Below are 12,787 nucleotides of genomic sequence, written 5' to 3' on the forward strand. Positions count from 1 at the left end.
CATTTGTCTCGTGACAGACGGACCGAGCTAATCCCTGTCTGAAGGAATCCTACCTGCCTGAGGTCACATGACCTGGAAGAGGAAACCATCCCTCTTCGGTCTGACACCCTTCTGTAACTTCTCTCATAAAGACAAAACATCATATACTGTATGTGTGCCTGTGAATCCATGGTACCAGATTCAAACACAACTCAGAATTCTCACTCATTCAGTTGTGACAGTTACTGGCAGCTAGTGGATTGTTCATTTCTCTCTCTATCTGTCTCTTTCTTGCTCTCTCACGCTCCCTCTCTCCCTTTTCTGCCACACACACACACACACACACACACACACACACACACACACACACACACACACACACACACACACACACACACACACACACACACACACACACACACACACACACACAAACCATACAATAATTTGCCTAATAAGCAGTATGCACTGTGAAAAGCTGTGCATGCGTGGACCCACCTTTAAATAAACATTGGAGAAACACAACTACTTTATTTCTTGAATGTGTTTTCTTGACTCTCTCACCCTCTCTCTGCAGAATGGGACCACCACCAACCTGAGGAGGAGTCCACAGGCTGATGAACTGATATCCCCTGATAATACGACATATCATTAGCCACGCCCCCCTCTCTCCCCTACTGCCCTGCGTTGGACCCTGAGCACCCTGAGGTAAGCAGTCCTCGGGGCTCTATGTCACCATGTCACTCTTCACTGCACACTTTGGCACTCGATCAGGTGGGAGTTCCTTAAAGAGTACACCATGAAAACAATCCATCCACGCCTCTCTCGACTCTTGGAGTCATGCTCTCTCATTACGTTAGGTAGATTAGGTCTGTGCTGACCAACGGCAGGCAATTACAATGAGAGGACGTTACATACAAACGCAAGACCTACCCGACTTGTATTTTGCAACGTGGCGAAACATTCCTAAGATATTTTTTTATTAGTAGCAAAATAGATAATTCATCGCATTTATTTTGCACTTTGCTAGGTCAGAGCTTTACATAGTGAATATGTGAGTGTGTTTATGTGTGGGGGGGGTATGAGGTACACCTCATCCATTACCAATGTGTAGCACCCACTTGGGTGATGCACGGCTGCCAGTGTGCAGCAGAACGCTCACCGTACTCTGTCTGTCACAGTGGAGCGGAGTGATGAAACTATCCAATTAGATAAGAAATAAACAGCATCTCACTATTTACCTGGCTTAAAGACTCACTCAGACAGCCAAATAACTTGAACACATTTACAAAGTGTTAATAGTAATAATAATAATAATAATAACAGTAATAATAGTTCTAAACATAACAATTTAGCATTTTATAAAGAAGTTCTAGTCTCAAGTAACTTGCCAAATATGTATAATATTTATTTACATACTATTCATTATTTTCAATGAAATTATCTAAAAGGCTGTGACTGCTTTCAAAGAAGTATATCTGTTTGTTTCTTTGAGATTCATCATATTGTTGATCATACTTAATACAGTATTCAGACGCCCACCCTGGTCAACTTTGTTCAGATGGTAAGAGGTCATGCTTGAACGTGGCATTCATTAAGGATATTATAATTTCTTTAGTCATCATAAGTCTTCAGATATGATCAAAACATTTATAATCTCTTAAAATATATATATAATAAATGGGAAAACGTTTTTAGGGTCATAAAGTTCATGACGATTTATCAACAAAATCTTGATTTATGGGTAAAACATAATTATGTTTGACCTCAAGATTGAATAATACATCAAAGACATCATCAACATCTTTAGACCAAAAAGCACTTTGCTATTTTGCTGTGGGATCTGAACTGAGCCCCTATTAGCTGATGGTTTGGGTTGTAATGAAGCTCACACTCAGGGATGGGCAACTTTCATGATAAAGAAGGCCACCATTTTTTCATCATCACCATCAGAGGGCCACGTGACTGTGCACTTCAACTAAACGTAAACTGAGAGAAGCAACAACATTTTGAATTTGGTAGATAGATATGTATTCTGGTGCAGTTTGGGGATGGCCACTACTTACAAAATCTTCCAGATTCATAACCTATGTACTAGTGCTGGGTCAGTCCTGAACGATTCGGTCAGAACGAACGAATCCCGAAGGTGAACGACGACAACTGATTCCCAAAACAAGAGAACTGATTCTTTTTTTTTAAACATATAAAAAATATATGGTCACGTAAATAAAATATTCAAACGAACAGAGCTTCGTCTCCCCGCGACCTTATATTGATTGAGTCTAAAACGTTCTCATCGATTCAGCCAATGAGAGTACTACAGCAGGTAGCAATCGCGTTGTCATGGCACATGGGTAAACAAATGATAAGGCACCACCACACAAGTCAACTAACGATCGCTGTAGGCTTCAATATCATGCAAGCACTTTCCTTTCTTTTTATTTGGTTCTACATCACAATTGCATGCTTTAATAAAGTATTGTTTTTACCTACCATTACGACTCATCGTTTGGTTTAGTAGGGAATTCGCACAATGGTGATTCACTGTATTAGCGCTACTTGGAAGACGCCATTTAATTCTGACTGCACCCCATTATGCATTAAGGATATTTATGAAAAAAATGCACGTATGTGCTTTATATATATGCCTAATATTTACACTTAGCCTCGGTAATTTCGCCAGAACATTAGAAAGTAGTAGGCTACATGCATGTTGATTAACATTTATTCCATAATTTCCTATTCCCTGCCAAATGAAGTAACAGACCATCTGACTTAACGAACGAATCAAACAAATGAATCAAACAAACGAATCGTGATAGTGAACGGAACTGAAAGAACTGATTCCTGGAAAATAATCGTTTTGCCTATCCCTACTATGTTAATTGAACCAACATACACTAATTTCATGTTTTCCATGCTCAAACAGCCACATGAATGGTTAGTATTTTTATCAGTGCAAAGGGCTCACATACATCATCATTCAATGATGTCACAAAACTGAAAAACAGTGGCCCAACATTAAGTGCAACAACTCAATGAACTCAAACCCAACAAGCATGATATTCATTGCAGTTGTAGTAGTTGTAGTGGCGACTTAAGTTTAAATATTTTATGACTGATATTTTCCAAGCAAACTAGTCACATGGGTTTGCCTTTGAATTCTATGAACAGATACTCTGCTTCTCTTATTTCTTGACAGAGTTTCTGTAACTCAAATTTTTTATTATTTTTAGTAAATAAAATGAAATTAAAATTATGTGCGGGCCTGACTGAGTGAGGAAGGGCCGCCAGTTGCCCATCCCTGCTTACGCTAGTCGTACTTAGCAGTCATAATGAACACACCGAGCCACAGAGGAATAACACTCTGGATTCATCAATAAACCATGCGTGGGGGCTGTAGAAACAGGAGTTGAGGTTAAATATTGGTTTTAGACTTCTTGTTTTATTGGATGGCTAAATGGCTTATTATAAAGCCATTATTACTCTGGCCTACTTATTGCGTTCTTGACATATTCATGCTGCTAAAGTTGTCCCCTGTAAAACCTATATTTTAAGCACAGGAATGCAGTAAGAATATTTATTTTGAACATAATTCAGCCGAACAATATTGACAGAGCATATTGCGTTTATCAGAAAAAGTCATAAAACATATCAAACTTTATTTTATTAAAGCGATATACGTCCGTTTAACTCTTCCACTGTTTGACCTTTCAATACTGTAAGACATCCCTTTTTTGATGAAAGCCACAATATATTGCATACAGAGATAGAAGACTCTTCCTCCTTTGGACTAGTAATAGACATGGGGCCTATAAGTTTAATCAATTCAATCCAACAGGATACTATAAATGCTGTGACGGTTGTGTGCGTACAGACACAACCTACTAGAGTATGCGATTGAGCGTTTTATAATTCAGTGCTTGGCTCAAGGGCACTTGGTCGACAAGGAAATGGAATTTTAAAGCAAGAAGTGGATCTGCAGATTGACAAATGGGGTTTGGGATATTGTGTGGCATACACGTGTGTGTTTGTTTGTTTACGTGTATATATATAACCTAATGCAAGTGGGTGTGTGTGTGGGGGCTGGGGTTGTGGTGTTTCTGGCGAGTGCTGCTGCCGGACTCTGATGATGTCCGGTTACAGTGTGTCCCTGTGATGGATGTAGCTTTGCCGCATCGCTGGCTCTCGGGGGGTGTGGAGTTCTATGAAGAGAGTGTGTGTATGTTTGTGTGTGTGTTTGCAAGAGTCTGCGTTTTTGTGGGCGAGTGTGTATGTGTGTGTGTGTGTGTGTGTGTGTGTGTGTTTGTATGCATTTGCAGCAGCCTCTGTCTTTGTGTGCAAGTGTGGTTATGTGTGTGTGTGTGTGTGTGTGTGTGTGTGTGTGTGTGTGTGTGTGTGTGTGTGTGTGTGTGTGTGTGTGTGTGTGTGTGTGTGTGTGTAGGAGTTTGTCTGACAAGCAAATGCATGCGTCTATTTAAATACTGATGTCTTCACCTTGCATGTGAACGTTGAAACTTTTAACTGTAAGGTTATTAGTACTGACCGTAGCAAATGTTGTTTCCTAACGCCGTCCACAAAGCGTTTTGTAGACGGCCTTAAGAAACCCCATTGGCTATGGTCCGAATCCTTATGGTGCTTGACGCTCTGGAGCCCAGTCAGCAAATACTTACCGGCTTTCTTCTCCAACCCCAACATGGAGGATGTGGCTGTATCTGTTGCTGCGACCTGTGTAACTATTTCATTTTTTTGCTGCATAAATTCTTCAAATTCTTCTCTAAAATGCATTTTATTTTCTCTTAACACATATTTAGAAGAGAAAGTCAGATTTATTTTTCTGCGAAAGTACAAAAAATAATTTCAGAAGGCACAGCAAAGAAGTTTCATAGAAGTATTATGGAATATATAAAAAATAATATGACCCAAAGCAGTGCAAATGTTAATGCAATTCTTTTTGTATTGCTAGACCGCCTTAATCATCCTCAACTGTGATTAAATAAAACATCTCAAGGTTTAAATATACTAGGAATAGAAAAGGGGGAAAAAGGAACAGAAAAGGGGGAAAAAGGCCACCCAAAATGGTCACATAAAATGTTTGAGTTCACCATATTATCCAATTAAAGAGCGCTACATTTCAGAAAGATCTTTCGTAGGCTGTACGGCGAGAGAGCTTCGTTATCAGACCAGCTCAGACACATTTATCTTCCCAGTGACTTTCGGTTGGCTGTGACGAACAAAATGCCATCCATTGTCTGTCTTAGTTTCGGAAAGGTTATTCAGGATGTTATTATCCAACAGCCTTGGGCTATTGGTGCCTTACCGTCCAACATGGCCGCCGCCGGGCTAGCTTGATGAGTTGCACTATTGTCTTCTTCTTGCCTCAAGGGCACTGAAAATTATGGCAAAAACGCTGCTATATTTTTGGATTTTGATTTGTTAAAACAAGGTGGATGTAGTTAAAGAGAGTTGGGTTCATGAAGGGTATTTAAGTCTATGTAGAATCTCCACACATTTGAATTATTTGGATACCACATTGCCAGCAGAAAAAAAAAAGAAAAAAGTTTATTATTAAAAATTGTATTATTATTAGTAATAATATTAGTAGTAGTATTACAGACATTCTGCATTAGTCCATTTATGACATGACAAGATAAGATTGTTAGCTGTAAGGTTGAATGGCAACTCTTGCAGTTTCTCCCATGTCATTATGTACACCATGTCAATATGTACATATACAAATGCATAGGTTGATTGGTTAATATGCAGACCCAAGACCCGATGCCTATGGACTGTTTGATGTTGTTTGATTTACTATTTAATCCTATAGCAGACAGGTTTTTATCCAAAGTGACTCATTCAGTGAATAAGATATGATACATTAAGGAGGAGATCGCGGTTCAGGCATCTTGCTGGGACCATGGGGATCGTTCCGGGACCCTTTCGGTTGGCAGTGGACCACACTATCCGCTACACTATCCTTTTCCATTTCTGCTTTTAGGCTGTCTGGTTTTCTAAGTTTCTTGTTTTAGGTGTTGTAACCCCTTTTTTTTTCTATCTCAATGGCCCTTCAAAACTGTCTGGGATTGGGCTGTTTAATCTGTTATTAATCTTTAATCTAATTTTTTTTTTCTATTTAACATGTGTGCATATTACCGCCTCTTACATGTGAGCAAGAAACTTGATTAAAATCCCCCACTGTGACTGCAAACATGGGTCCAAACAGTTTACCATTAGTGGTCTACAACAGGCTTTGTGTAGGCATTCAGAAGGAGGGGGATGGGAGGGAGGGAGGGAGGGAGGGAGGGAGGGAGGGAGGAATTGGAGCAGATGTAGAATGTAAAGAATGACCTCCTTTTCAAGACTGAGTTCTTACTCCATTTCGTGAACACCTGTGACCCCAATTCCAATTTCCCAAAAACTGTCCGGTTTCATTTTATAAAATCATTAATTATCCCTAAAATCTGCTTGTGGTGTGCGTTCTTTTTAGTACTCCCAAATGAACAGATTTATCACGCTTCTTATCTTCATCGTTGTACCGAGAGTGTATTCAAAACCGCAGGAGACGCAGCCCTTGGGGTATTTCTCAACATGAAGATTAAGATCATTTTGTTTCTGTGTTCTGTGTTTTAGCGATAGTTGGATTGTTAAATAGTATGTTTTGACAGGGTGTTTTGGAATTATGGTACATGGTATTCAACTTGGGACAGTTGTGTCTGGTGGCAACCAGAAGGAACTTCTTGTAATTCAAACTCGTTCTTGGATATGTTCATTTTTTAATGAGTTACACACAGATACAGTTTACCACTTCATAATCTGAGATGCAGCATTTCATTAAACCTTGTCTCTAGTTTTAAATTGGTTTCCCTGACAAAATGTGTATGCCAGAACCAGTGTCAGATTGCCAGCAAGCCATTTCTCTCAATTTGATTTGAATTTCAGGGTTTCATTTTATCTAGAAAATATCTTTCACACAAGCCCGCACTCACAGACACACACGTGCGTTCACATGCGGGCAGACAAGACAGACAGACAGACGGACGGACGGACGGACGGACGGACGGACGGACGGACAGACAGACAGACACACAAACCCTTGCATGTTTCCTTTCTGATTAGATTGGAGTTTAACATAATGGCTCTTCTACTCTCCGCCTTCATGAATAGATCTGGTGCATTTATCTCCTCTGCTGAAAATACCAGAGTTTATTATAATACATATTAACTAGTCCATAAAACAAAAAATAGGCCTTCAATTCTCATCATCATCCATGAAAAATGTCGCCATAGAAAGGACTGCTAACAGACTGATGCTAACAGACTGCTTACATGTTTACACACCGCTACGTATTGGTTCGGTAAGCGACAATCTCAGACTGACTTTGATGACGTGTCACTCTGTATACCCATTCTTAACCCATATGACACCCAGTGACACCCCTCCCCTAAGGCCTTGAAGGGCACTCCATCTTGGGCATCCAAGCGTGACGGCTGACCTCACGATGGTCCTCCCCCAGCCAAACCATGGGAGATGGAGAGAAGACCCAGCGGGAGGGCCTCACCTCCAGACATGTCTGGCTGGTTTGGGAGGCGGTGGCTGGGGATGTATTTTCATCTTGGTCTTTATGAACCTCGCGTGTTGTGATGCATCGATAACATGACCTCATGTCTCGGCCAATGGGATGACAGAATAGCCTTTTGGCCAATACGGTGAGAGGAGACGGCTGTGCGTCTTATTTTTATTCTGTTTTTCATTGTTTTTTGTTTCGGTTGAACATCATGCGTGGTGACTGCTATTGACTGTTTCGAAGGTAAAACCTTTCTCCATATTATAATTTTATTTTAAATCCAATGAAATTATGAGAATCGTACATTTTCATTGACCTTTATTTAATATGTATAATGCCATGTTTCTTATCATGGGAGAATTGGACATGTGGCTAATTAGAAATGTTGAAAATCTCAGGAAAGGTTGATATGGGATCGACCTACAAATTTCACCCTTACTGTGTGAATAAACTGCACTTAATCACATGGACACACAAATGCATTGCAAATTGTATGCAGAGCATTTAAAATGCCAGGTAACTTTGCACATGGATATTGACGTGAATAATTTGAACAAGACAGCTTACCTATGTACTTTTGATATTCCTTCGACCAAGGTGGCTTTGGGACCATTCCAAAAATAAAATCTTTAATATAAATACATTTTAGGACTGCCCTGGTATGTCCTTTGTGGTACAACAAATAGGTATGTTATTTTCGCTAAAAGGTTGAAACTGTATAAAAGCAACTATAGGTTTTACAAAGTAATGCATCAGATCATTAATAAGTGTAATAGCTGCGTCATTATTGCAGGAACATCGATACTCATAAATGCTAAACAGAATTAGTCACAATATCAGACATAAATGTCATTGTGAACCTTTGCATAGTTTTTAAACAATTAATGAAGGTAGAGAAGTGGAAGAATCTCTCCTCTAACTTTAGGGAACAGATGCCCCTGAAGCTATGCTAGTCCATTAGGCTAATGCTATGTGACAGAAGCCTAAAACGCTATTGGTTGAACTGTTGATTTTGTGAGATTGCGATAGCTCAGGCTGATGTATTATGACAGCTCAACTGCCTCATAAGGCGGGGTTTAGAGTGTGTGTTTTGGTTAAACATAAAATTGTGTGCTGGGAAGAATTATCAGCAAATTTGATGGTAGGGTTTGGCCATAATATTTTTCTTTCTCTACAGATTTCCTTTGACAAAATGTCATTTTTTTGCTTGCATTCTTTTGCTCCCTACGTTCGATTTTTCAACTCTGGACCTCATCGTAGTCCTGCCCTTTTGTAATCTAGAATGACATGATATTATCTTTGTGCTATTTTCTTTCTGAAAGTTATTTTTGAAAAAGAAAAAATCATACAACGTCAGATAGTAGGATTGGCATTTGTATTATTATTGTTATTTGAAAAGAAATGGATGAGTCACAGCTGAGCTTTCCGGCCTGCTTCATGAACATAATGCAAAGGCAAAAAAGTCAGGCACTGAGACTGACTGGCTTCTCTTACGGCAGCTGAGAAACAAATGTACTTCTCTCTTCAGAAAAGCCATATCTGAGTTTCATCTAACTATCACTACAGAAAATGTGAATGATCCGAGAAAATTCTGGAAAGCAATTAAATCATTATCTGCTTCTGAAACCTCATATGAATGACCATCTTGTATAGTGAAAGACTCCATTGCTGTTCACGATAAGGTTGAAATGTTAAACTGTTTAAATGAACATTTTATTTCTTCTGGGTTCCTGTTCAATTCTACCCCACATTCTGCTGCGAAAATCTGTAAATTTGAGTAACAATGCTAGTGATGTACACTTTCAATCGTACTCCTTTTATGGTTGCTGAGGTTCACAAAGCATTAAAGCAATTGAACCTTAGAAAAACCGTCTGGTCCGGATCAATTGGAACCAAGGTTTTTAAAATTAGCAGCAGACTTACCGTATTAGCTGAATCATTGACACATCTTTTTAATCTCTCATTGGCTTCAAACAAAATACCTAAGATCTGGAAGGCTGCTTATGTTCGACCCCTACTAAAAGGAGGGGATCCAACAATTTGAAATCATTACAGACCACTCTCAAACCTCTCAGTGTTATCAAAAGTGCTGGAATCCCTGGTCAGTGAGCAGTTTAAACATTATGTCCATGCTCACCAAACATTAAATGTGCATCAATCAGGGATCCGAAAAAATCATAGCACCACTACTGCTGCCATGAAAGTTTTAAATGACATAGGAGCACAAGATAAATAAAGAACATTGCGTATCACTCTTTATTGATCTATCTAAAGTGTTTGATACTGTGGACCATCATATTCTAATACAGCAACTTATTAATATTGGATTTTCTGATCATACTGTGGGATGGTTGGTCAACTACCTCACTGACAGAACTCAGGCCACTCAGTTTGAAGGTTTCACTTCTGGCATTCTTACAGTGCGTAAGGGAGTCCCCCAGGGTTCAGTACTTGGATTAATAGCCTTGGACAAAATTTCCCAAACACAGCTTTTCATTTCTATGCGGATGATAGGGTAATTTATTGTTGTGCATCCACGTTCAGTAAGGCTTTTGAGTACATGCAAAGTGCTTTTGATAGGGTTCAGGCTCAGCTTTGTCAACTCATGCTTGTTCTCAATGCTGAAAATACCAAACTTATGGTATTTACAAATCCAAAAAGAAGGTGTTAAATCGGCAAATTTTAACATCTCAAGGTAATGAAATCGAGGTTGTGTCCACCTACAAGTACTTGATACATGCATACATGCATACATACACACACACACACACACACACACACACACACACACACACACACACACACACACACACACACACACACACACACACACACACACACACGCCCTCCTGCCCTTAACTAAATATAGAGGTATATTGTACATAGTAACCACCAACTCCATTTCTGCCTCCCCTTCGGATCATCTGTAAAATGCAGAATACCTTCAACCAGCAGCATGCCTAGCTCTTTACCTACTTAGCTCCAAAATGGACGCCACTGCAGGGTGTAGCATGGACATACAGTGTTGCATATGGTCATTCGAAAACAATTCATCAAGGAAATGCCGCCTCCAAGAATAGTTTGTTTCAGGAATGTGAATGAGAGTGATAGGGAGTGGCTTGTCCCACAGGCTGCAGACTATGCTAAGTCTTCACGATGTGTACTATATCATGCTGCTGTCTTGTAATATTAGCCATTGCAAAAATACCCTGGGGTATCTTTGTACTTTTCAGAAATGGGTTGACATGTTTTGGAGTTGGAATAGAATAGTCTAGTGGTTATGGTGTTTTACTCCCAGCCGGAATGGTCTGTCTTTGATCTGGAATGGCCCCAGTCTACCTGTAGGCATCCTATGAAGCCATAGGCCTAATGATACTTGATACCTAATGCCTAATCAGGAAAAATACAATTATTCTCTCTGGATAAAAGCATCTGCTAGCAAGTGTAGGCCATGGGACCTTGCTGTTTGTCTGGAGAAGAATTTTCTGCCTTGCACTGGTGGAAGAGGATTTAATGAAAATAACATTTATTGAGTCTGTTATTGAATAGCTTGCGCTATGTGAAATTATGAATGAAATGAAATAATGGTATAATATAATCAATAATTCACAGCATGATGACAATGAATGGGGAGGGGGAATTATTATTTATTTTATTTCACGGAAAGATTAGGCACTAGTGGTTAAATATGTTTTATCCCTGAGATTTTAAAAAGCTTGGGCTATTTATAACTTTAGGGTACGCACACAGGCATCTGTTAGAAAACTGCCGAAGCCCTACTCGCTCCTTAAAGTGTAAAACTAATCCGGGATCACTGTTACTCGCTTTGATAAAAGCGTCCGCTGAATTGTAAAATGGCCAATATACATGCGTTCATCAGATTTGATTCCTCATTTATGTCAGTGTCCTGTAAGAAAGAGTGAATTGAATTGAGTGGAACGCGTCAATCTCTCATTATTGTTGCTTTTATCAGTGCATTTCCCTGTAGGATGAGGAAACATTGCTGGGGTATTCTGTCACACTGAATCATTCATAATTTGTGTGTCTATGTGTGTGTGTGCATGCTAGCATGTGTTTCATGTCGACATGTCCTTCTTCTCTTCCTCAAGGTGACTGGCTTGCTGCGGCAAAAATCCCGTTCCCTTCCCTCCTGAGTATTTCCCTTTCCCCGACCCCCCTCCCCTCCCCCCTCCCTGCCCCTCCCGCCCCACTCCTCCAGCCCCCCCCACCACCACGCCTCCCAGCATGGATCCGGCCAAGATCCAGTCCGAGGGGGGCCTCAACGTCACGCTCACCATCCGCCTCCTAATGCATGGGAAGGTAAGGCCGCATGGGGTGGGGGGGGGGGGGGGGGGGGGAACCCACTGGGACCTCGCCGCGCCTCGCGCCTCACGCCTCGCGTTCATGGTTCTGCCTCATTGATTCAGAGTACCACCTGACTGTTACAGGGTCTGCTCGGGACCTTTATGACGTGCAGAGGGGAACTCGGCATGAAAGACAAAGACTGTGGTTGTCGTTTTTTTATGTTTTGCGTAGAGGTTCGTGTGACCTATGGTCTCCGTGGACTTCGATACAGAGCTCCCACGGTGTACCCGCGGTTCAACCTTTACGATTCAACCTTAAGCCACACGCCATGCTAAACAGGAACAAAGCATTCCCTTGTTACAGTGTTACATACTTGCATCAGTGTATAATGGATCTTCCGTCCGGGCGAAAAAGAAAATAATACAGTGTACAGTGTATCTATCCTTTTACTTTAATGAGCTAAGGTATCTTCTGAAACGCTCAGTGTGTAGCGTGTAATGCCTCTGCTTAGTGTGGTTGGGTGTGTGTGAGAGTGTGTATGTGTGTGTGTGTGTGTGTGTGTGTGTGTGTGTGTGTGTGTGTGTGTGTGTGTGTGTGTGTGTGTGTGTGTGTGTGTGTATGTGTGTATGTGTGTGTGTGTGTGTGTGTGTGTGTGTGTGTGTGTGTGTGTGTGTGTGTGTGTGAGCAAGCGAGTGTGCGTTGGTGTGCGTGTGTGTGCACACGTATAAGCCAGATGCTATCAATTGTGACGCTCTGCTGCGCTGTGTGTGTCCTCTCCGCGCACGCTCTTGACGTGCGCGGACCTTTGCTCTATGCTTATAGAGCAAAGGTCAGGGGAGGATTCAGCGCGTCGGCAGCTGCGGCTCATCTCTACATTCATGGAGATAGACCGCACAGCCTCTTAACCTCTGCCTGTCTGTTTACCCACGCGCTAACAT

The 12,787-nt window shown here is 40.8% G+C and overlaps 1 protein-coding gene and 1 long non-coding RNA gene across 8 annotated transcripts in view; both read left to right on the forward strand.

Moving 5' to 3' along the window:
- LOC132448470 (uncharacterized) lies at nt 1-11,749 on the forward strand. Its single transcript, XR_009523367.1, has 3 exons — nt 1-98; nt 557-687; nt 11,654-11,749. It is a non-coding gene; the product is annotated as an uncharacterized LOC132448470 (long non-coding RNA).
- The window catches only part of LOC132448468 (poly(rC)-binding protein 3), a 22,006-nt gene continuing 20,968 nt past the window's right edge, over nt 11,750-12,787 (forward strand). For all 7 annotated transcript variants that reach the window (XM_060039811.1, XM_060039809.1, XM_060039810.1 and 4 more), the window contains exon 1: nt 11,750-11,864. In XM_060039811.1, coding sequence (XP_059895794.1) covers nt 11,790-11,864 — 75 coding nt within the window. In that variant the 5' untranslated portion in view covers nt 11,750-11,789. The remainder of the gene's footprint in view (nt 11,865-12,787) is intronic.

This window comes from Gadus macrocephalus, chromosome 20, assembly GCF_031168955.1.
Source record: "Gadus macrocephalus chromosome 20, ASM3116895v1".
NCBI lineage: Eukaryota > Metazoa > Chordata > Actinopteri > Gadiformes > Gadidae > Gadus > Gadus macrocephalus.